Source organism: Tiliqua scincoides, chromosome 5 (assembly GCF_035046505.1).
Source record: "Tiliqua scincoides isolate rTilSci1 chromosome 5, rTilSci1.hap2, whole genome shotgun sequence".
NCBI classification, from domain to species: domain Eukaryota; kingdom Metazoa; phylum Chordata; class Lepidosauria; order Squamata; family Scincidae; genus Tiliqua; species Tiliqua scincoides.
In genome coordinates, this window is record NC_089825.1 from 92,698,255 (window position 1) to 92,723,668 (window position 25,414).

General features: G+C 47.2%; 1 protein-coding gene across 1 annotated transcript in view; it reads left to right on the forward strand.

The window, feature by feature from the left end:
* Positions 1 to 25,414, forward strand: part of MYBPC2 (myosin binding protein C2) — a 59,950-nt gene that overhangs the window by 22,753 nt on the left and 11,783 nt on the right. The window contains 20 exon segments of the mRNA XM_066629281.1: positions 5,400 to 5,429; positions 6,496 to 6,573; positions 7,099 to 7,247; positions 9,045 to 9,162; positions 10,015 to 10,063; positions 10,664 to 10,723; positions 11,760 to 11,968; positions 13,255 to 13,387; positions 13,535 to 13,659; positions 13,837 to 13,942; positions 14,769 to 14,935; positions 15,047 to 15,212; positions 16,163 to 16,269; positions 17,229 to 17,258; positions 18,553 to 18,692; positions 20,017 to 20,176; positions 20,273 to 20,377; positions 21,398 to 21,586; positions 21,966 to 22,100; positions 23,400 to 23,567. Coding sequence (XP_066485378.1) covers positions 5,400 to 5,429; positions 6,496 to 6,573; positions 7,099 to 7,247; positions 9,045 to 9,162; positions 10,015 to 10,063; positions 10,664 to 10,723; positions 11,760 to 11,968; positions 13,255 to 13,387; positions 13,535 to 13,659; positions 13,837 to 13,942; positions 14,769 to 14,935; positions 15,047 to 15,212; positions 16,163 to 16,269; positions 17,229 to 17,258; positions 18,553 to 18,692; positions 20,017 to 20,176; positions 20,273 to 20,377; positions 21,398 to 21,586; positions 21,966 to 22,100; positions 23,400 to 23,567 — 2,424 coding nt within the window.

Consider the following 25,414-nt stretch of genomic DNA (forward strand, 5'->3'; position numbering starts at 1 on the left):
TTTCTGGGCCGTGGGATATTGAAAACCGCTCTCAGCCAAGGAGTAGAATGATAAGATCTGGAACTGTAAAGCCTAACCATTTGAGTCCTGGATATGTAAAGAACTGGCTTGCTCCCACATCTTTCTGCCTGCTTGTTGAGATGGTCAGATGAGGCTTTGCTCTGTGTCCCACCAATGTCTGAGGCTATATTAACAGGTCTGCAGGTCAGGGCCTTCTTAGCAGTGGCACCTGGACTCTAGAACCTCCTCCCCTGGGAAGACTTGGCCCCTCCCCTTTTAACTTTTAGAAAGCTTGCAGAAACCAGTTTATTTCACTAGGCTTTTTAAGGTTGATGGACCTTTGCTGGTGTCAGGTTGTGGGGGATCTTGCGCCCAAACCCTGCACTTGCCCCACCATGGCATGTGGGGCCTTCAGCACCCTCCTGCTTACTGGCAGTGGGCAATGGCTCCTCCCACTCTCCCAGTCTGTGAACTGGAAGGGATCTGCAATGGTGGCACATCTACACTCCACCCCAACCGTAGGTGGAAGAGGACCCACTGTTGCTGTGTCCAATCCCCATTTGTTGATGGGGCAGAGCACGGGACTCAACAGTGTGGGCCCCTCTTCTCTCTACTAGCCAATGAGAGTATCCCCTAGAGGCCCCACAATTATGCAGGGGCCTCTGGGCGATTTCTCCCATTTATAGGTGAGGGTGCTGAGCTCAGCATGTTACTCTTAACTAACTTGTGCCACTCAGGAGTATATATTATGCGATGGCCTGGCTGAGTGTGCCCTCTGGTGAGTGGTCAGTGATGCCATCCTAGGATGTCTTCCTCGCTTGGACTGTTCCTTTGATACTAGCTACCTCCTTTTTAAAATTGCTGTTTATTTGGTCTGAGACGCTGTGCTTTTAACGGTATTGCCTTTTTAATGTTTCATAAGGCACTTTGGGAGCTTTCTGGACCAAATGCAGCCGCATCGCATTTTCAAATAATGAGGTACCTGTTGAAGCAGAACAGTAGGACCCTATTGGTGAGCGAACTCAGCGTCTAGAACAACTCAGAACTCACCAAGCTACTTCTGAGAGGCTTCTCTTCCCAGCAGTCCCTACAGCCGGTTCAAGCTGACTCCCTTTCTCCATATTAATAACCCAGCGTCTTATCTTAGATTCCCAAGAAGCCCTGTATGTGCGATACAGCTTTGCACATCAGCGAACGGGCCGTGTAATCAACTTGAATGGCTCCAATTAATTCGAGCTCCAGCCAGGAGGGGAGATGAAACTCTAATATTATGCTCGACATATTTAATCTGGTCTTGAATTGCCAAAGTTAAGAGAGGGGAAAATTGGTAATGCTGTTCAAAAAAACAGAGATGGGGTTGGGGGGGGGCAGCTCCTATGAGCTTTTGTGCTGGCTTCCTTAGCTACTGTTTTTAAAAGGCTACAGAAGGGCCATGATTTGGCTAAACTTGGGGGAGAGTTCGAGGTTGGGGTTGGTGGATTTCATTAACAGCCTTCTTCCCCCCCCCCCCCGGGCCACAATTCAAACACAGGACTTCGTGTACTCTGTAGCTATTAAATATATGAGAATAGCATCGCACACCAAAGCCCTTCTAATGCTTCATTAATTGCTTATTGCTCAGTGGGAAAGCTCAGAGCATACAAATTTAGATTGGTCAACAACAACAGCAACAAAACCCAGTACGGTTTACTTGACAGTCTTTTTCTAGTCCATCTTAGTGATGGGCATAAGCCAGCAGTTCTCGAACTGTGGGTCTGGGACCCACCAATGTGTTGTGACATGCATGAAGAGTTAAGCAAGCTGCTACTTGTGGGGGGGGCACTGCTGCCCCATCACCATTATAGCCATGCCATTTGGCATTTATAAATCAGGCAGCAACCCCTAAGGCCTCTAAAAAGGTTAGGAACCACTGGCATAAGCTGTTGGAGGTCAGTAGGTGATGGGGTTCAAGAAAGTCTTCCAGTTGGGCAACTCCAGGTTGCCAGGAGCTTTTGGCAGGCTCGCAACATGATGGGCCCAGCCTGTCCCTGTTTCCTCTTGGCTTGAACCACCTATGAGCAGTAGTATAAACAAGATTTCCAAGCTAGCAGGGCAGGGGAGGTGGCTCCACCAGTTACAGACCTGGCCCCTGTGCTGCCCTGGGGCACAGGACCACAACATGCTGATCCCCCCCTGCAACACGCTGCCACCTTGTGGCACTTACTTCGCCACAGAGCCTCACGTGATGTTTTGCAGTGCTCCAAAAGCCTTCTGAGACCTCTGGAGCGCCTTTAAACAATACTTCTGGGTTTCCAACGAAAACCGGAAGTACTGCTAAAGGAGGGCTCAGAAAGCTTTTGGTGTGCTCCCAGTTGTAGCATGGGACTTTGCCTGCCCCTTGAAGGGCAGGCGGAGATGGCAATTGCGGCACAGCAGGTGCAAGTGGTGCTGCCCCAATAGGGCCCACAGGCATGGCACTTGGAGCTTTTGCCCCTCTGCCCCCCCCCCGGACCACCACTGGGTCCCACTTCTTACCATTATCATGTTGAGGACAGTATGGCAGGTTATATGGCAGGTAACATTTTTCAGACCTCCCAAACACTGTTGCCTGGCTCACTGCACCCACTGGTTGGCAACCTTCAGCCTCGAAAGACTATGGTATAAGCCTACAGCACCCGGTATTCCCAGGTGGTCTCCCATCCAAGTACTAACCAGGCCTGACCCTGCTTAGCTTCCAAGATCAGACTGGGATTCTCTTAACACACTTCCTCCCAGCCACCCACCCATCTACCCACCAAGCCCAACAGAATGGCTGCTAATAATAATAATAATAATAAAATAATAATAATAAACTTTATTTGTATCCTGCCCTTCTCCCAGAAAGGGACCCAGGGCGGCTAACAACATGTAAAAAAACAGATTTAAAAACATAAATTAGCACAAATAGCAGATAACATATTAAAAACACATTAACAGAGACCATAAAAAACAGTAGTCAGATTAAAAGACAGAATAAAAAGAGCACAAAAGAGCTAGTCACAGAGGAATCAGGCCTGTAAAAAACTACAAGATGTGTAAAAAATGTTAAGAAGGCCAAAAAATCAGAAGGCTTGTATAAACAGCAGTGTCTTCAGGCCTCGCCGGAAACTCTCAAGAGAGGGAGCCATTCTCAAGTCAAGGGGAAGGGAATTCCATAATGTTGGTGCCACTACCGAGAAGGCCCTATTTCTTGCAACTGCCCCCCGGACCTCCTTGGGTGGCGGCACTTGTAAAAAGGCCTTCTCTGATGACCTGAGAGGGTGAGCCAGATTGTACGGAAGTAGGTGATCTCTGAGATACCCTGGCCCAGAGCAGTATAGGGCTTTAAAGGTCAAAACCAGCACCTTGAATTGGGCCCGGAAATGAATGGGCAGCCAATGTAGCCCCCGGAGAAGCGGACTGACAGAGTCAAACCGCCTAGCTCCAGTGACCACACGGGCCACTGCATTCTACACTAATTGCAGTTTCCGAACCGTCTTCAGGGCAGCCCCACATAGAGCGCGTTACAATAATCTAACCTCGATGTCACCGTGGCTAGACAACAAAGAGGGAGCAAGTCAGGTTGAACTGCAGGCTTAGCTCTTCTTTCTCAGTGCCTCTGCTCAGGCGTTTGCTTTCTCCCCATCCACTCACGTCTCTTCCCCCCCAGATGCCACACATGTGCACGCCATCTAGCAGTTCCATTTACTCAGCCTCTCCATCAAAAGAAATGTTTCAGGCCAGGGCTCTCTGCCTTAATGAAAACTATTTGTGGGTTCCTCAAAAGTAAGCAAAAGTTGTTTCGTGAAAGGAGCGTTTTCTAGTGTTTTGATCCTAATATCGTTTTATTTTGCTATTTGAGCAGAAATTCTCATTATTTTGCATTCTGTGTTGGTCACCGAAAAAAGAACACCCCTAGTAATAAGTGTTAATTAGGAAAAAAAACACATAACTCTGACTGAATTACTGAATATGGGACAGGGCTATAATGGTTGGACTCAAAATTTAATTAAACGGAGAGAGGAGAGATGGATTGATAATACATTTACTGAAAAATTGAGTTTATCTGTTATCTCCTGGAGTAATAAAGTACAGGACACAGTCTGACCATTTGCATTGTCAGGAACTATGTACATTTTGCCCCTCAGTTTGTTCAGAAAGTGTTCTCTTTCTGAACACTTTATGATTATATAAAATGATTTTTATATTTTATTATATATTGTATTTTGATTTTTTGTATATTTTGTTTGCAATCTAATGCTTTCCTTTTGGCATTTATTTACCTGATTGATTTCTGTCACGATAATTGTGATTATGAAATTCTTTTTCTTCTATTTTGTTCTGACGGTTATGGCTCAATTTATTTAAATCATAATTTTTTAAAAACATTGAAAAAAAATAAAGTACACACAAACATTTGAGCAGAAAACCTTAAAGATGCTTTAAAGCTAAAACCAAACTAGACAGCCTGCTTGAAGCATGGAGAGGCACAATCTGCATTAAATTCAGGGCTAGATACATGTTACTTGAGCGTAGCCAGCCCAGCCATGAGGCTGGCTGAAATGGTTGCTGGGCTTTCCCCTAAGGACCCTCTAGGACTAGTCTTAAAGGCGGTCCCGCCACCTTGTGTACTTCGGCACAAAGTGGCTACCACTGCATCCTGCGGCATTGCAGCTGCCACCAAAGGTGTCTTTGGGGGAAGGGGACAAAAGTCCCCTAAGAAAGCCCTAAGCCCTGCAATGGGGCTTCTCAAGTCTGTGCAAGCGGCTCCTCCCCCTCCCCTTTGGAGCCATGTTGGGGGGGGGGAAGAAATGGAGGCGAATAACTCCCAAGGGAAGGGGGAGGAGCAAAACTTAGTGCACCGCCCTCCCCCAGCTATACCAGTGGAGTGAGTCTTTTTTCTTGGAGTTCATTTTGTCACCTTAAATGGAAATGACTGAGGGCTCCTACACATGACAGCCCTTCACTGTTGAGACTCACCCATGAGACTCACCCTATTGAGACTCACCCTTGAAGTACATACACATATTTCTTCATCTTAGGTTCACCATAGAAAAACATTCTGGGACCCATCTGGCCCACCATATCTCCCAGAGTGATATGGTTCCATGGCGAGAAGTTCTCATTTTTTCTTTATCACATTCAGGGCACAATCCTAACCATGTCTACTCAGAAGTAAATCCTATTGTGTCCAATGGGACTTACTCCCAGGAAAGTGAGGTTAGGATTGCAGCCTTAAGGGATAACCTGGAATAGAATAAAAATGGGAATGAAATTCTGGCTTCCTAGATCCCGGAAGTTACAAACTTCAGACCTGTTGTGCTGCAGTTGGAAATTTGAAAGCATGGGGAAGGTACCTTGGTTGAAGTGAAGACCCTAAATTTTTTCTCCTCTCTCTTTAGCAGAGGCTCCGGCAGAGCAGGCTCCAGCAGGTGAGGCCAAATACTTCAACCTAGAAGAAAAAAGCCCTTAATTATGACACGTGAAGGCAGGTAGGGAATGGGGAAGGCTTGTATATTGCAGTGTGCAATGAGTTTATGTACTCTGTACAGAGACACATCCCTCCTAGTTTATAGCACTCCTCAGTGGAAACCTGCCACTTCAGCGACAAGGAAGGCCACATCTGTTGCCAGTCTTTAAAGCCTGGAATGTAATCATCTCCGCTTCCCACCATGTTTTTCACCTATCCTTCACCTGTGCTGCTGGGAGACTCGTTCGTCAAGCTCTGAGTTCGCATATTGCTTCTACTCTCAGTGGTTAGGCCCAGTGCGCCAGTTACAGGAAGGCTAGAGCAGTGGTTCTCACACATTTAGCACCGGGATCCACTTTTTCAAAGAAAAATCTGTTAGGACCCACCAGAAGTGATGTCATGACTGAAAGTGACATCATCAAGCAGGACAGTTTTTAACTATCCTAGGCTACAATCCTACCCACGCTTACCCAGGAGTAAGTCCAATTTATTATCATTGTTAAAAGAATATACATAGTAACTTGTTAAAAGTACAGGTCTGTAGCATTTCCCTAAATGCAGTCACATACCATGGTAGCATCAAGTCTATCATATTAAAAAATAAAATATTGAAATGAATGGGGACCCACCTAGTGGGTCCCGACCCACAGTTTGAGAAACACTGGGCTAGAGGGACCCTGTACTATTGTGGTGGCTTCGTAAGCTACCGCTTTAGAAGGCTGTGGGAGTGGGCATGATTCCACTAAAACTGAGGCAAGTCAGAGGGTGGGGCCTGTGAATTTTTGAAGGGCTTCCTACCTTTCCCCTCATAATGTGAGCGCTGGTTGGGGGGGGTGGAATTGGGTTGACCCCTTGCACTGAGGTCTACCTGTTCTCCTTCCCTGAACCCCAGCCCCAAAATACCACCATCCCCTGCCTGGAAAGTATCCTCACACCTCCAAATTCCCCATAGCCTTGCCTTTTGCTCTTAGTTAAGCAGTAGGATGTGATACATTCTTCTTCTTCTCCTCCCGCTCCCTGTTTTTCAGGAGAACCAACAGGAGAACCCTCCACTCAGTCAGATGGACTTTTTCTCAAGAAGCCGGAAAACATTTTAGTGGAAACCGGTGAGGATGAATTACAGCAGGTCCTTCCAAAACAGACACACAGAGTTGTGTTTAAAGAACAAGTCCGCTTTTTCTGCGATTTTGCTTGTGTTGAAGGAGCCACCACTCTCCTCCACACCTCCTTTGCTCCATTCCCCTCTTCCTTTTTGAATCTAGGAATCCGGAGAAGGGGGAGAGATGGAGGAGGGCAGAGGGCGGGCAGATGGAGCTGGATGTACCTGACTACCTCACTACCCTGGATGTATATGCATATGTGAACTGATACAGTTATGTGTTTGTAACTGTGGGATGGTAGTTACACGGCATTAACTAATTTAGATGAAAATGGCATGATCTTGTGAATACATACTAGAAATCCCCTTGCAGTGCCAGGGGCGGAAGCAGCTCCCCTATAAACCCAGCAAGCTTCCTTCCCTTTTCCCTTTGGGAGTTTAATTCTCCAAATTGAATAGTAGTGGTGATAAAAGTATGTGTTTGAGGTGGTGGCGGCTTGGATGTCATCAACCTCATGTATCTGTTACACAGGGAAGGATATCGAGGTGCACATGGATGTGGATGGGAATCAGCTCCCCTGCAAACCAACAGTCAAATGGTTCAAGGGAAAGTGGCTGGAGCTGGGCATCAAGAGTGGGCTGAGATTCCAGTTCAAGGAGAGCTTCAACAAGGAGAAAAATGTGAGTCCCAGTAGCAAGACAGATTAAGGACTTGCGCCAGCAAAATAGGTCGCACAGATCTGAGAAGACCCATTGGGTCAGTGGAGGCTTGCCCCAGGATAAGGGAACAAAAGTTCCCTTACACACTGGCGTCACTAGGGTTTGGTCACCCTGTGCCTGAGGGCAGAGTGTCACCTTTATGATGGACTTCCTCCCATGCAGTGGCTAGAGCAACACCCTGGGCAATGGGCGTGGTCATGCACCATTGCCCCACCCCTAAAGTTGTTTTTTTGCTATAACTTTTAATAGAATGGAGATATTTCAATGTGGTTTGATTCATTGCATTCTGCATTAAATTACACATTGAATGATATATTACATGATGGTATTATTTGAAAATATCAAGATTAAAAAATTTTGGCCAGTAGTAGTGTCACCCCCCCATGCGCGTCACCCAGTGCGGCCTGCACTCTTGCCGCTGTCCTTACCTCCAGGAGGCATCTGGACTGCCTCCCCTGAATACAGCGCATGCTCCATTGATACGGTTGCATCAGCAAGGGGGATTTAGTTGGGATTGGGCTACATGCCTAGTTTTCTTAAACACCTGGAAGGATTTTTGAGCAAGGGTTGGCCTCAGATCTTTGAAATAGGAAAAACACTGACCTACGAAATATGGTTGAGAAAAGGAATGTAAAACACACTGGGTTTAATGTGAAATACAGGCGTGCTGATAATCCATTGAAGTCGGTGGGATTTTTCTGGAAGAAAGCCCCACTGAATAAAATAGAACTTACTTCTGAATAGACATGCATAGGATGGTGCTGTTAAGGGCTTAACTATGCACTGAGGTGGGTGTTATATTGGCAAACTCTTAGTTCCAATTCCTTGGTCAAGTTAGAGCACAATCCCAATGCTTGCTTCAGCTGGTGCAAGTCCCTTGCGTCAGCCCAGGAATGCTGCAAATGTGCCATAAGGCACGTTTGCGCCTCAGGGAGAGTCAAATGGGCTGACATGAGGATGTGTGCTGGCCCGTGGAGGCCACATTCAGCCTCCGTGCTATCCCGACTCAGTGAGTTTGTGCTGACCAAGGGCAGCTAATGTGGGGGGTTGGGGAGGGTGAGGAGAGGACATTTTGGGGGCATTTCAGGGGAGGGGAGGGCAGATGATAGGTGGACCAGTGGGCTCACTGGGCCTGGGAGTGGAGTGGAACTGGCCTCTGGCACTTAGACTAGATCCTAACCCCCTCCTGAGCAGCCTGGCATTACACAGGGCTGCTTGGATCTGTGCCAGCCATTTAGTTGGCACATATCTAAGTATCCCCATTGAGATGGCTGGGGCATTACTCAGGGTAAGGGAACATAAGTCCACTTACTCTGAGTTGTGTTCCTTCCACCTCCTAACCTGCGCTGGATATGGCGCAGGGCATTTGGCCTGCCTATTCCAGCGCAGGTTAAGATTGGGCTGTTAATGTGTTGAGGGGTAGATGGGCATGATGAAGGAATGGGGTATTCCTCATGCCTGCTGATTCTCTGCTGCAAATCTCCCCCCTGCCCCAGGCCAGTTTCTCCCAATTGACCTGACTTCCAGATTCAGTGCTTGCCTGCGTAAAATACACTTAAACTGCTTTGGAGGGGGAAATTGCAGGGAAGAATCGGCGGGTGAGGGAAGAGTTAAGCATTCCCCTTCCACGAGCACCTTCCACAAGCCAGTGCGCGAGAGCCCCTCTTCCCCATTTTCCATGTCGGTGTTAAAAGGAAAACGTAGGCAGTTGGAATTAGGAAGTGACTGCTTCTACTATTTCTTTGCTTATACCTGAAGATTTACAGCTATGAGCTCAAAATTGGCAAAGTGGTGGTTGCAGACCGAGGGGACTATCGCTGTGAGGTGACCGCCAAGGACAAGTTTGATAGCTGCTCCTTCAACATTGATGTGGAAGGTACCACTAGAATCCCTATTTCAAGGAAAGGGCAGACAAGTGCTAAGATTTCAGTCTCATACCCTTGTTTGTCATGTTCTCAATTCATGGAGGACAATTCTCTCAGGGTGCAATCCTGAGCGCCACTTTGGTCGGCACAAGTCCCTTGCGTCAGCCAAAGAGTGTCACAAAAGTGCCATAAAGCACTTTCAGGCCACTTTTCAGAGAGATTGGCTGGCACATGGATGTGCATCGGCCTCCCTGTGCTGATGTGAGCCCTGTGCTGATGCGGGTGAGTTTGCGTCAGCCGAGCTCGGCTGGCACAAGGGTCAGGGGGAGGCGTGGGGAAGTAGGGGAGGAGGCAAGAGTGTTTCAGGGTGAGAGAAGGGCAGGCATTCCTGCATTTCCGGAAGTGGGCAGGGAGCAGGAGGTGAGGCCAGGATCCAGCATAAGTGGATCTGTTCCCGGGTGGCCTGGGTCAGTGCAGGGCTGCTCTGATTTGTGTCACCTCTTTTGGTGGCACAGATCTGACTGGGGCTTCTGCAGCTGACCCCAGGGTAAGGGGAAGAGTTTCCCCTTGCCTCAGGGTGAACCTCAGGCCCAGCAGCCTGCCCGTTCCAGCACAAGTTAGGAGTGGGCTGTCCATGGCTAATAGTCGTGATGACTAAATGCTACTTTTGGGTTCTGAGGCGGTGTCTCTGAATACCAGTTGCATGGAAGCAATGGTTGGAAAGGGCTGTTTGCCTTCATATCCTGCTGCTGGGCTTCCCAGAGGCAGCTGCTGAGCCATTGTGGGAAAACAGGATGCTGAACAAGGCAGGCCTTTTGCCTGATCCAGCAGGACTATTCTTTTAATGTTTTCTTCTCTTCCAGCACTAAGAACGGAGGATAGTGGAAATGTGTTGCAAGCTTTCAAGAGGACGTAAGTGCTTGTGATTTAGAGCAGGGGTGTCCAAACTTTTTGGCAGGAAGGCCACATCATCTGTCTGACACTGTGTTGGGGGGCTGGGGAAAAAATTAATTTAAATGTACATAAATGAATATATTAGAGATGGAACTTATATGGATGAATGAAGGTCTCACAACATCTCAAGGCCTATAAAAGACCTTGCACAAAGCAAGGCCAGCCTTATGAAACAGCAAGCAGTGGAGGGAACCCTTGTCCCACAGCTCATGTGAGAGGTCAAACAGTTGGCCATCACGCTGAGAGCCGTCGCATCAGGCCAGCATAGGCTCCAGCACGTCTCCAGAGGGCCAGAGACACTGGAGACTGGGGGCTCCCTGAGGGTCGGATTGGGAGTCGTTGAGGGCCGCAAGTGGCCCCAGGGCCGGGGTTTGGGCACCCCTGATTTAGAGCATGGATCTTTTATTTAGCTTATACAGTCTCAAGGCAGCCTCTCCCCACTCTGCCTATAGGCATGGATAGCATTCCTTGTCTGCTTTCTACAGGGGCCCCCAGGGTAAGCTATTTTTCATGAATACTGGTGGAATGACTCCATTTTTTTTTCTTTTCATCTTGCAGAGAAGGCAGAAAAAATGAGGTTGCGGGAGAGCTGGATTTCAGTGGGCTGCTAAAAAAGAGGTGGGTGAAGATTGGAGAAGGGGTACATGATGGTGGGGAAGGGTAGGAGAGGAAAGAGCAGTTTCAGCACTGCAGAATACCAACCCAGTGGATGCAGTGAAATTTCAAGAACACTTGAACAAGGTTCGAAAGAACAGCTTAGGAATGGTTAGTTAGCTGAAACATTGCCCTTCAGCAGTATCTTCTTTCAAGAAGAAACTTTTCAGTTTCAAGTGTTATATTTTAGCAAAGCTTGGTACAAGAACTTTTCTGTCTCGGAACTTACATGGTGAGTGAATGGAAACCAAACCAGATTTGGATCCAGGTCTAGAAAATCTGTATTGGGTCAGGGGGAGCCACTAGGGTGAGGCTGTGGTCTGAAAGATCAAGCTTTGTTTGGTAGACAGTAAAGCAGTTAATAATTAAGAGCAAGAGTCCAGATAAAGAAAGGCAGGAACTGGAGGTAAAGACATTGGGCTAATTGGATCTTGATACTGAAGCACTGAGGGCGTTCTGATTTGTGAGCAATACATTGCTGGAACTGGGCAAGGCCAATCAGGAAGCCAGGCTGAAAGCCAATTAGGGACTGAGAAAAACAACTGTGAATGTTAGAGATGTTCTTTCACTTATCCTAGCCCCTTAATTTGGTGATCTGTCCAGTGGCCCTTAAATCTCTGTGATGATAATACAACCAAGGTTTGATTTCTTTGAACAGAAATGGGAACTTCACGTCTATGGGCTACAATGTGCATCTTCCACCATTTATTTCCTTGCAGTTTCTCTGTGGTCCCAGTAAATGTGTCCCCACCATACATGCAACCTGGCCTCAGGCATTTTAGTGGGTTGTGATAGCAGGATGGCATTTCTAAGGAAGACGGACTGGGCTTGGTTCAAGAGAGTTTCCTATGAGAGGTTCATGGGAACTGGGGACAAAGAATGCATGTTTCTGTGGGTACAATGCAGTTTCTTATCCACATTAGCCACTGTAAATATGGATCTCGGGGTGGGAATGTGATGGTTATTTGGAAACCTAAAACTTCTCTGTCACTCCCTGCAGAGAAGGGCAGCGGATAGAAGAGGAGAAGAAGAAGAAAAAGAAAGATGATGATGATGATATGGGAATCCCACCAGAGATCTGGGAACTGCTTAAGGGTGTCACCAAGAAAAGTGAATATGAGCGCATTGCCTTTGAGTATGGCATCACCGACCTGCGTGGCATGCTCAAAAGACTCAAGAAAGCCAAGGTGGAGGTCAAGAAGAGTGCAGGTCAGCTTGGAAGCTTGAATTTTCTGTGATAAAGCATAGTGGCCAGGTCTCCTGAGGTCATTGATTGACAGTGGGATCTATTCGCTGTGGATTGGTGGACCTGGCCTCCATCCTGGGTCTTCTGGGAGAGAGGTACCAGGCATTTAGGGAAACAGGCCGTGTCTGCATGGCATTCTATTCTGCTGTTGCTTCACCTGCATATGGAGGGATAGGAGCATGACAAATGGTTTTCATTAAACGTAAGTGGTTGACGGCGCACAGTCACCCTTTACTGACATTGCAGCAATTGTCTGATGTGCTGTGTTCAGACACAGTAAATTAAGTTGGCAGTATCCTTCAGTACATCCTAGATTACACACACCCTTCTCTTTTATCTTGCTCTAGAAACACCCTTCTGCAGGCTTGTATTAGTTCAGCCAAGAAGATGAGTATAAGCCTATTTAATAAGCATTTTAGGTTGCCATCACTTGGATGGAGCCTGAATTAAGGCACCCAGCAACACAGGCAGTGTGACACAGATCATTCAGGGCTAACCCAGTTCACAGAAAGAGATGCAGCATAGCTTCAACCCAGGGTGTCTGAATGTTCTGAGTGAAGGAGTCTCAGGTGCGTGAAATGACAGATCTTCATACTATGGCCTGCTGCATCCCAGGATTACCTGTCCAGGTATGGTGGTGGCAAAGGTCTTTCCATTTTGCACCGCATCCTCCAGGTTGCAGAAACTCATTCGTGCAGCCACTTCCACTGTCCATCACCCCAGAGGGTCCTGTGCCCCAATTTCACAGGCGAAGCAGCTGCCCAGTGCAAACTTCAGTTGCAAAAACTGGACATCAGCTGCAAAAACTGGAGGCTATGGTGTACAATGGTAAGCTTTAGCCACTGCCATGCCCAGACAGGTAATCCCTGTGGGCCGGAGTTTGGAGGCTCCTGCTTTAACCTATCAGAACCCTCTGAGTCATCCATTCCCAGGCCATGCTGATTCTCTGTCAGGGTTCTAAATGAAAGAAGGAGCCAACACAACACTGGGTCTTCTCCAGTACTACTTCCTTTCAATTTCCACTGTGTGCCAGTGTGGGAAGCCAAAGTACACATATGTCCACCTAGCTACTGTTTGTATGTGTCTTAGTGATGGGGGCTTAGAAATTTTTCTGGCAGGGGTTTAGCAGTAGACTAGGACAAGATTATGAATGAGGAGGATCCATCAAATGCATTGATTAAGGCATAGAAAATGGCTTGGTACAGAGCATGAATTCGTTTAATGTTTTTATTTGCCACCCTTTTGCCAGCTTTTATAAAAAAACTGGACCCTGCCTATCAAGTTGACAAAGGTCACAAGATCAAGATGTGGGTGGAGCTCAGTGACCCAGATCTGGCTATCAAATGGATGAAAAATGGACAAGTGATCAAGCCCAGCGGCAAGTAAGTCTGAGTGGGGCTGGGGATCCTGGATACCTGGGTTATCTGCTGGGGGAGTGGCTCCTGGCAGGCTGGGATTGAGAAGAAGCTGGGAGTCAAGTTTCATCTCTCTCTAGATCATCTGCATATGCTGTTTCCTCTTTGCTACAGGTACATCTTTGAAAATGTGGGCAAGAAGCGTATCCTGACCATCACCAAGACCACACTGGCTGATGATGCAGCCTATGAGTGCGTTGCTGGGGATGAGAGGACCTCTACTGAGGTCTTCGTCAAAGGTGTGTGTGTGTGTGTGTGTGTGTGTGTGTGTGTGAGGCCAGTATGGCTGGGTAAAATGGTAGAGTTAGTAAGAAGGAAGAATTAGGATCATAGGGGGGGCAGCAAGTTGGGAGGGGGCAGCAAGTTGGCCCTGATGCCTGAGTTGGCCCTGATGTCACCTGTCTGTCTGTCCTTAGAACCACCTGTCCTGATCGTGAGCGGCCTGGATGATCAGCAGGTAGTAGTAGGAGACAAAGTGGAGATGGCAGTAGAAGTATCGGAAGAAGGAGCCCAAGTAATATGGTAAGTTACCTGCCCATTCTTTCCCTCCTTTCACTTGTCTGTACCTTTTAAAGGCATAAAAATGGCACTTCCAGATTTATGGAAAAAAAAACCAGAAATGACTTCTTTTTTTTTTTTTTTTTGCCTAAATGGCTATTCTGAGACCTGCAGAGGCTGTGGGTGGATGTGCATGGCCTTTGCAGAGCTCAGAAGGGGAGCACAGCGTCCCTCAACTCTGGAGAGCGAGGGGGCGTCCCTCGTACCCGCGGTTTCAGCTATCTACGGGGGGGAGGGGGGTTTCCCGGAACCGAATCCCGGAGGATATCAGGGCATGACTTAGAGAAATGAGGAGAAAGAACATACTGCCAACGGGCTGCATGTGATGAAGGAAAACAGAGAGTGGGACTAGTTGTCAAGACTACCTCTTCTTATAGCCCATGCATGCTAGCATCAACTTTGGTCAGGAGGAATATAAGCTCCAGGTCACCATGCCTTCCAAGCACTTAACTTCAGTCAGAGACACACAACCAGAGTAACCTCCAAAATAATTGGACTGCCACGTAACAGTATTTTTTGCCTTAGGAATCTTGCATCCCAAGACTGTGGGATGCAAATATCCATCCATCCATCCATCCATCCGTGTCTATCTCGCTTTGTCAGAGGCCAGATGCAAGGGAGTGACCACAGGATCTTGTTGTCTTGAGAGCTCCCTGAAGCATCTAATGGGCCACTGTGAGATGCAGGAAGTTGGACTGGTTAGGCCCTTGGCCTGATCCAGCAGGGCCCTTCCTTATGTTCTTATGTCTGCTCTCCATTTTGACTCTTTCTTCCTTCTCTCCACCACTAGGTCAAAGGATGGTGTAGAGCTGACACGTGAGGATGCCTTCAAGTACCGCTTCAAGAAGGATGGCAAGAAGCACATCCTTATTATCAACGAGGCCTCTAAGGAAGATGCTGGGCGCTACCAGATCATGACGAATGGTGGCCAGTCAGAAGCAGACCTCGTGGTTGAAGGTCTGTGGGGCCTGGTGGCCTAGTGAGTGGAGAAGCTTTGAAATGTACCTGAAGGTTTTTCCAGGTGGGATGGGACTGGTTTCCTCTATCTTTCCCTCATCTTCCTTGCAGACAAACAGCTTGAGGTGCTTCAGGACATTGCTGACCTTACCGTCAAAGCCGCTGAACAGGCCGTTTTCAAGTGTGAGGTCTCAGATGAGAAAGTGACTGGCAAATGGTACAAGAATGGAGTCGAGGTCCGGCCCAGCAAACGCATCACAATTTCTCACAAGGGCAGGTGAGTCGAGAGCAGGGGTGTCAAACCCGTTTCATACCAAGGGCCAAACATCATTCATGGTGCCTGCTGAGGGCCAGAAATGATGTCATTGGCAGGAAATGATGTCATTAAACAGGTCATAATAAAAAATAAGCACTTTTTCTCTCTCAGGAACTCATTAGCTACAAATGACAGAAGAGAAAATACACAAATCTTGATCATATTTCAAGATATGGAAGAGCCCAATTTTCATGTGGGCTGCCCTTTCAGCAGTAACACCTCAACACTGCTCAGCATCTGAGAGCCTGAAGGCCAGATAAAAAGCTTCCACGGGCCGCATCCAGCCCCCGGGCCTTATGTTTGACACCCCTGGTCTAGAGGGAAGGCGGTACTGGGTTTGGAGCTCTTGTATGTGCAATTTCTAGACCTTGCTGCTGTGCTTCACACCTGTCATTTTCCATCTATACAACCACACCTGAATCTACAGTGGCTCAAGTGTTGAAATTGGATGCCTGAAATCCAATTTCAAGTCTTCGCTTGGATCTGGATCTCATTAGGTGGCCTTGATTAAAGCACCAAATCTCAGTCTGAAAGTGTACTTCACTGGGCTGCTGAGGAGAATACATTCTACTCTGACCTCTTGGGAGGAAGGGAACAATAAAAAATTGTGATAAGTACTTTTTTGTGTGTGCTTAAAATCCAAGTTGTACCATTCGTATTAAGGAAATGAATAAAGTACAAGTGGCCCCATCAGGATGTTTGGGAGTGATTTCTCATTTTGTTTCATTCAAAAAAAGCCTTGGGCCTTTGCTAAAGGCAAGAGAGAAACAGCATACATTCCTAGAGAGGGCCACCTTTCACTTTGAGAAGTGTGATGTCAAGGATTGGTGCAGTAGGGCATGGAAATCTACTGCTGTACTGCTGGTCTCATCGTCTCCTGCTTGGAACCTAACACCACTTTCATTCTGCAGATTCCACAAGCTAGTCATCGATGATGTGAGACCTGAGGATGAGGGAGACTACACCTTTGTTCCTGATGGATATGCTATTTCGTTGTCTGCCAAGCTCAACTTTCTGGGTCAGTGTCGGTGAAGACTTTGGCAAGGGGCCTTGAGATTCTGCACTATGCACAATCTCCCCTGCCCCTCTGATTTTTATTACATGAAGTACATCCTCAATCAATACCAGTGGCTAGATTGCTGACAGCCATGCTTGCTCCAGCCCCAGTTCAACAGCAGTTAGGAAGAGTACTGGGATAGTTCAAAAACCAGTATTTATTTCTGTTTTCCCTCTGCACATATCGTGCTCTCTTGGGGCACATCTTCTTGGGACTTTTAAATGGTGTTTCATTTTGAAGATAAATATAGTACCCAAAGCTGAATAGTTGGTGGCAAAATTGCTTTCAGTTCTGTGCCACCAATAAACATGTTGTTATCAGTGTGTTACCTAGCAATTTGTAATTTTTCTTCCCAACACTAGATATATCTTGAAGCTTACCCAACGAAAAGACCAAAAGATCCTTGAATACCGGTTATCTCGTTCATATTTAATATTTGATCTTTCCAAAAGATAATCACTTTTTTCAGCTCCCTGAGATATACCCAGTCAGTCTTATATGAGCCTTTTTTAAAGAGGACTCTGTGTGTGTGTGTGTGTGTGTGTGTGTGTGTGTGTGTGTGTGTGTGTGTGTGTGTGTGTAAATACATAACCCTTGTAACCCTTGAGTCTTGTTGAATGGTTCTGTTTTTTCGATAGGAGCCTCCATGTTCAAGCTTTTCATGCTAGCCGTAGAGGCTGCATTTCTTGTTGCATGGATTCAGATAAGAACATAAGAACAGCCCCACTGGATCAGGCCATAGGCCCATCTACTGGTTTAACCTCTGGTTGTAGGAAAATTTTTAGTTTTCTTATTTCTTATGGGGGGGGGCTACTATTGGGTAAGATCACAGCACCATAATTATATAGCAGCGTGGAAGGCAAGAAATATAATATCAAGGTGCTCATTACTTTCTTCCTTTGTGTTTTCTCTCCTTCTAGAAATTAAGATTGAATATGTCCCCAAACAAGGTGAGTCTTTGGTAGAGTCTGACATCCTTGGGGAATGGGAGGTAGGAGAGGGATCCTGAGATTTCTTTCAGTGGAAGGTGAGATTCAGTGTTGCTGGAATGCAGTATCTACTTTGTTTGATGCTTCCAGACTGCCTTTATATGAATATATGAAGCTGCCTTGTCCTCACTCAAACCAGTAGTCCACCCACCCGAATGTTGACTTAACTGATTGACAGTGTTTCTCCAGGATTTTAGACAGGAGACATTTCCAAGTCCTACCTGGGGATTCAATCAGTCAGTCAGTCAGTCAGTCAGTCTCAGTCAGTCAGTCAGTCAGTCAGTCAGTCGATCAAAGGTTTATACCCTGCACTTTCCCCTCTCAACAGGGAGACAAGGCAACAAAATACAATGAAAATAAAGTAAAAGCAATATTTTTTAAAGCATGGTAGAGATTGAACATGGAACCTTTTGCATTTAAGGCAGGTGTTGCTAACATTGAGCTGCTCCCTCCCCCCCCCCCGCATGTGCTAGGATTACTACCAAAGGAAGGTCCTAGCCCCAAGTTGTTGGATGTGGACCAATGTAGGACACTAGCTGAGTGATGGGCTTGAAGGACCTGGTTCTAAGTCTTGGCTCACTCACTGGGCAAGCTATTATCCCCCCAGCCCTAGGTCCCTCTCTGCACATTGGGACCAGAAGTTCCTATTTTAATGGGATGAATGAGACAAAGGTTGGCAAAGCATTTTGTGCTTTGAGAGAGTTAAAACTGGGGAGAACAGAATCTTCTGCTGAGGATGCGCACTCAGTTTGGTAGTTGGAGTGGTACATCTGATCCTTCCAAGCTTTCCCGAGTCACTGGATACAGGGCGACTCAGTGCTTCTTGCTTCTTTCTGCCCATCAAGTAGCACCCAGGGCACATGACCTTACCTGCCGCACTCTAGATACACCTCTGACGGAGGTAGGTTCACATCAGTAGGCATTTCTGGTGGAATCACCATTGTGGAGAAGTTCAGATGGAAGGTTGGAAGAAGTTTGGATTCAAAACCTTGCCAGGATTAGGGGGTGGTCTTTGGGCTGTGCAATATGTGTCGTCTCTAATGAATTCCCATCATAAAGCTATTAATGGATGTCTTGTAAAACATTCTGAGTAGATGGTCTCCATCTGGGGGCCCATGACAACTTTTATTTGCTTGGGGGCAGTGCATCGATACTGTCTTGGGGAAATGTACAGTGCCGAGGGTCTTCAGCCACTTCACTGCTATGAAAGAGAGAACATCCCTTTTATGATCTCATGGCCACCTGGTTTTTCTAGAGCCCCCCAAGATCCATTTGGACTGTTCAGGAAAGACAAATGAAAACAGCATTGTAGTGGTTGCTGGGAACAAGTTGCGCCTGGATGTGCCCATCACTGGGGAACCAGCACCTGTTGCCACCTGGATGAAGGGTGATACGGTAGGTGTTGGTGGGATGAGATAGCATGTGTCTGGAATTATGTATTGAATGCTTCGTTTCCAAGGTTAGACAATCGAAGGATGCGATCCTATATGTTCTTACCTGTAAATTCCATTGAATTCAATGGATTTCTGAGTAGACATGGATTGGCTTGTGCTGTACATTGTGCAATGGAATTATGCAGACCTTTGCTTGTATCATTTGCTGTTTCCTCAAGCATAACTTGCTTAATTTGGACTTTTTAAAAAAATAATTGAACACTGATGGAGTGGAAGGGAGATGTAAAGCAGTGCTGGAATAAACACTGTAAACTGCTATATGAGGAAGTGGTGGACAATAAGGATAGAAGCTACGTTATGTGAAGTGCTGATCATAGTATTTTATTTATTTTATTTTTAGAGTATAATTTACGTTTTGTTTTTAATATTGCAGCCTCTCTTGAGTTTCTAACGCGGGTGCGTTAAGAAATCAACGACTGTCACAAATGAATAACAGCCCTACAAGACATGCAGCACAGTCCTATGCATATGTTCTCAGATTTGTGTTCAGTGGAACGTATTCCTAGGAAGGTGTTTATAGGATTGCAGTCTTAGTTTCACGCTCCAGGACACCAAAGTTTTTTGCCAACCGCATGATTTTAAAGCCCACTTGTATCATCATGAGAGCTAGAGACTTGATTTCTTTTACAACATACAAGTCATTAGCGTACTTGAGGGAGGGGCAAGGGAGACATATGCCCTGGGCACCAGGCTGGGGAGGCAGCATCACGCTGCCATCCACTCCACCCCACGGCACCCCCCTGCACCACGGCACCCCCTTTCGCCCAGAGGTGTTCTGAGGGCCGGGGAAGTAGCACGCTGCTTCCCTGACCCTCCAAAGGCCTTGTACAGGTCTAAAAAAAATCACTTCCAGGTTAATGGAGAAACGAGAAGTGACATTTGTTAAGCCCTTAGAAGGCCTTCTGTTAAGCCCTTAGAAGGCCTAATGGCTTTTAAGGGCATTAAAATGTCACTTCTGGTTTCCTCTGTGAAACCAAAAGTGATTTTTTTTTTGCCCTCCAAGGCCTGTACAAGGCCTTTGGAGGGTTGGGGAGGCAGTGGGTGGCAGCCTGCAGGGAGGGGGCAGCAGTTCGGTGGGGGGACAGCAGCCTGCAGTCTTAGCCCTGGGCACTACCCGGGCCAGGATCACCACTGATACTAGCCAATGTTTTCAGACCACTGACTAATCCACTGGTGTTGGAAATCATGATTATGTAGCTTACATTTGGCTTTGCTGATTTCAAAATCCACTTGATCATTCCGGACTGTCCTCCCTCATCTTTCAGGTCTTTACTGAAAAGGAGGGCCGGGTTCGTTTAGAAGAGCGGAAAGAGCTAAGCAGTTTTGTGATTGAGAGTGCCGAGCGTTCAGATGAAGGGACCTACACTATCAAGGTGACCAATCCGTTGGGTGAGGACTCAGCCACCCTCCATATCAAGGTTGTTGGTGAGTAACTTGGCTCGATGGAAATGTGGAACAGTCTTGTCGTGGTTAACAGGCATTCCACGTGCTGCTAATCCAATTGCCTCTTGTCTTTGGCAGATGTTCCTGATCCTCCTGAAGCTGCACACATCACTTCAGTGGGAGAGGACTGGGCCATTCTGGTGTGGGAACCACCAAAGTATGATGGTGGGATGCCTGTTACTGGTGAGAGCTTCCTTCAAGTGAACATTCATGGCCAGTTAAACTGGATCAGACTAAATACAAACCCAAGTTACTTAACTACAGTGAGCCTTCGGTATCCACGGGGGATCCATTCCAGGACCTCCCACGGACACACATTTCGGCAGATAATGGAATCTGTGGTGGGGTGGCCATGCCAGCAAACTGGAAGTGCCTCTTAGAAGCATCCAGGAGGCCTTCTGAGGCTTGGGGAAGTCATGTGCAACCTCCCTATGCTTCAGAAGACAACCTGGATGAGACCAGGCACCTGGTCATGTCCAGGGAGGTCCCCTGAGATCCTCCGCTGCAGGCTCAGCACCCCGCAGATATTCAAATCCATGGATGCTGAACCTGTGGGTAAAGAAGGCCCCCTGTGCACTGCTCAGCATGCAACCTGGACTGCTGTAATAGATTGTACAAGGCTACTGCAAGGACCTATGTGGAACAGCACTTGTTATATTGGTGCTGATGAGCAGGACAGTTTCTCTCCACCACACTCCATGGTCAGAGCAGCTAATTTTTTTCTTCTTCTGGTGTGTTAAAGATGCATGCTTATCCACTTACCTTGAAAGCAGGGAAAGATAGTGCAAGGATCCATGTTCTCATGGAGCAATGGCCCAGAACTAAAATCCATTTTTTTCCCCTTGATGGGGTGATGCCTTCCATCACTTTAACACATTCAATAATTTTCCCTCCCTTAAACCAAGCATGAAATTGACTAGACCAGAAACAGAACCATCTGTTCTAGTCAATTTTGCAACTCCATTGCCTTGTATGGGACATAATGCAGAGTCCCTCTCAAACAAGCCGGTGAATGATTTGAAATAGTACCCAGCAGAGGATGATGGAACATCCTGAAATTCCTTGTCCATGTGGTCAGGGGCTGCTGATTCACAATGCAATTCTATCCCCAACCTGCCAGATACCTGTGACGGTGGAATCAAGCTCAGTAGTAGTGCTATCTCTCCCCCATAAACCACATTTTTCCCTGTGGATATGAGACAGGATACCTGATGGAGCGCAAGAAGAAGGGAAGCATGCGCTGGATGAAGCTGAATTTTGAGGTGTTCACTGAGACAACCTATGAGTCCACCAAGATGATTGAGGGGGTGCTCTATGAGATGCGTGTTTTTGCTGTCAACGCCATTGGAGTCTCTCAGCCCAGCCTGAACACCAAACCTTTCATGCCTATTGGTGAGTGAGAAGACTGGCTATTGAGGAAGGGATGGGGGGGGGGAGAGACAAGATATAGTGTGTTGAAACAGTTGAGCAGTAAGAAAGGGGGCGTGATAATGCTCCAGGTGATCTCCCCTCCTTTTGTAGATAAATGACTCACTGTCTTCCCTCCCCTTGCATATGTGTCTAGTCAGTTCAAAATGGAGTCAGTTCCAAATGGTGGCCATGGTTGAGGAGGAGCTTTAGCTGGGTAAACGGGAGCTGCCAAAAAAGTACGGAATGTACGTTGGCATTGGAGACCATTGTGCAGGTTGAAATGTTGTTGATGCACATCAGGAAAGATTTTGTATTTATGTATGTGTGTAATTCCTCTTTCCCCTCCTCAATCCCATCGCAGCCCCCACTAGCGAGCCACTCCACCTCATCCTGGAGGATGTCACGGACACTACAGCCACACTGAAGTGGCGTGCCCCTGATCGGATTGGCGCAGGCGGCATTGATGGCTACCTCATCGAGTACTGCAAGGAGGGAAGTGAGTTACAGCAGCAGGGATGGGAACATGCGTGTGTGTGTGTGTGTGTGTGTGTGTGTGTGTGTGTGTGAGAGAGAGAGAGAGAGAGAGAGAGAGAGAGAGAGAGAGATCCTCTTTTGCTGTGATCCGCATACGGTTTCAATTAAATCATAGGTTCTCAAACTTCCTAATGTCAACGCAACCCACGAGACCCTCTTTTTCCTGTAGGACTGAAGCCACCCTTCAACCTGCAGGGCATTCTGTTCACGTAGTCAGAAAAATATGTCTGTCCTTCCCCCCCCCCATTCTGTCTGTGTTCTCAGTTTGGGCTTTTGTGTTCTCCTAATCACATTTGTGGTTCTGGAGAATGACCAGGAAGTTGTAGGTTTCTTCATCCTTTCTTGTGCCCCACCCTCAACACCCATCATCTCCCTCCAGAGTTTCAGGAGTCTCACTTAGAGAAAGCTCTACTTATGAGTCTCCAACTCCTTTCCTACAATGTTGGAAAAATAGTCACTGTTTTGCCTAGGTTATCTTGACCCTCAAGATTTGTCCTTGACCTCATTGTCACCTCTATGGCCTTGGCGCTTTTGGCCTCACACTCTTCTTGGCCCAGGGGTGTCAAACATAAGGCCCTCAGGCCGGATGTGATCCCCATAAGCAATTTCTCCAGCCCCGCCTCATAATTGGGCTATCCCAGCATAATATTTGGGCTCTCTCATATCATGAAATTATGAACAAGGTTTGCACATTTTCTTTTCTGTCATTTGCAGCCAATGAGTTTCTATGTGAGAAGAGCTTATCTCTGGCCACCGTCTGCTTAATGATGTCACTTGCAGCCCTCAGCAGGTGTCATGAATGCTATTCAGTCCATCCTTGCTGTAACCCTGGCCAGCTTTTACAGTCCCCTTTTGCTATCCTTGCTGCCATTGCTGTGTCCTTTTCATTGCATGATGCCTTCTGATCACAGTCTTTGACTCATGCCCTCTTGCTACAACTGGCACTCTGGTAGCCTCAGCTGATTCTTACATTGTTTGAATCTTGTCCCAATCCTGGACTACTACATGTACACAAGCCATGGAATAATAAGGACTGGCCCAATTTATTTTTCCTATGAAGCAAAAGTTATAGTGTTTCCCATCCTCAGCTTGCTACCATCTGCTGATCCATCACTTCATGCCAGACCACCTCCTATGATACAAACAGACCCGTTGCTGCTTGCCTCTGGCCTAGTCACTTTACCTCCTCAGAAATGGTGGACTCTGGCGTCATGGTTCACCCCTTTGCCCCTTAACTCTGTGCTCTCTACTCTTTTCCCAGCTGATGAATGGATACCGGCCAACACAGAGCTGGTTGAACGCTGTGGCTTTACCGCCAAGGACCTTCCTACGGGCGAGAAGCTTCTCTTCCGGGTCATTGCAGTCAATATAGCAGGCAAAAGTGCACCAGCCACTTTGGCTCAGCCCGTCACCATCCGAGAGATTGTCGGTAAGTCAATTAGGGTATCTCGAGTTGTATCTTGAGGACTCCGAGCTCTGAGGATTTCAGCCTCATACCCTGCCTAGGCCTAAAGGGGGGGACGTAGAACACATTCCTTGCATATAGAAGGTCCCAGCTTGATTCTGTAGTACCTCCACTTAAAAAGTTGTTAGATGGCAGAGCTGAGACACTAAGGGGTTTGGGGAACCTTGTTTCTTATCCAACTAACTGACAGGTGAATAGCGTGGATAGTCACTGGGAATAGAGAGCATTCACTGGAGATTACTTAAAGAACTGTTGTGACATTGCTGTTTAAAATCCTGAACGTATTGCCAGAATCAAATTGGAAGGTGGCCGTTATAATGCCTGTTTGTAATCAAAGACCCAGGAGAGAGCTGGGAAAGAACAGACCTGTCGGCCTAACCCCTGTGCTAGATAAACAGGCTTCCAACTTATCAGAATGTCGTTCCCTCCCTTTCCCCCCCAAAGCCCAGATCCCCCAAACAGTTTTTGTTTTTATTTGTGGGCTGGTTGTCAAAATTTTACATGCAAAAGCCAGCCTGTTGAACTGGTTGTGAAAACGTTCCGAGCGTCAGCAGCATTGTGCCCACTTGGGACGCATGGCTAAACCTGCGTAGTCCACGCTTGAGAACAAAGATACCGAGCCGTTGAGCTCAGTCCCGGCACACCATTGAGCTGCCGTGGCACAAGAGACTGCAAGTGGCAATTTGGCAGCGGCAGCTTTGCGGGCTCCTCTCATGTTCATTTCCCTGTGCCGCTTCTTCACTCTACGTTCCACCAAACCCCACTGAATGTATTATGTTTGCTCCCACTGGAGTCCACCAGGTTCTGCCATCCAACCTGTTCTAGGCTCTGCCAGGTACTGTACTTCAATTTTTGGCAGCCCTTGATAAACTCTCCAGGTTGAACTCAACTAAGATTCAAGTCAAGATGGATTGACCGTTATACCTTTAAGGGCCTCCTCAAGAGTTGCCAGCTCTGGCTCCCCCCCTCCCCCACCTGCCACCTTAATCTGGTCTTGCCTTTACTTTAGTGTTAGGAAATGGCTAGAGGGATTCACAGCCCAGTACTATCCACACTTTCCTGATGCAAAAGGTGCAAAAGAGAGCAACTAAGATGATTACGGGGCTGGGGCACCTTCCTTATGAGGAAAGGCTACGGCGTTTGGGCCTCTTCAGCCTAGAAAAGAGACGCCTGAGGGGGGACATGATTGAGACATACAAAATTATGCAGGGGATGGACAGAGTGGATAGGGAGATGCTTTTTACACTCTCACATAATACCAGAACCAGGGGACATCCACTAAAATTGAGTGTTGGGCGGGTTAGGACAGACAAAAGAAAATATTTATTTACTCAGCTTGTGGTCAGTCTGTGGAACTCCTTGCCACAGGATGTGGTGATGGCGTCTAGCCTAGACGCCTTTAAAAGGGGATTGAACAAGTTTCTGGAGGAAAAATCCATTATGGGGTACAAGCCATGATGTGTATGCGCAACCTCCTGATTTTAGAAATGGGTTATGTCAGAATGCCAGATGCAAGGGAGGGCACCAAGATGAGGTCTCTTGTTATCTGTTGTGCTCCCTGGGGCATTTGGTGGGCCGCTGTGAGATACAGGAAGCTGGACTAGATGGGCCTATGGCCTGATCCAGTGGGGCTGTTCTTATGTTCCTGGGAGCAAGCCCCATTGACTGCAGTGGGACTTACTTCTGAGTAGACATGCTTAGGATTGGGCTCTCCAGGCCTGATCCTGTCGGGCCTGGTGCCTGCTCTTCGCTGGTGCCACTGTTGCAAAAATTGCTGTAAGGCACTTGAAGTACTGGCACACCTCTGGTGC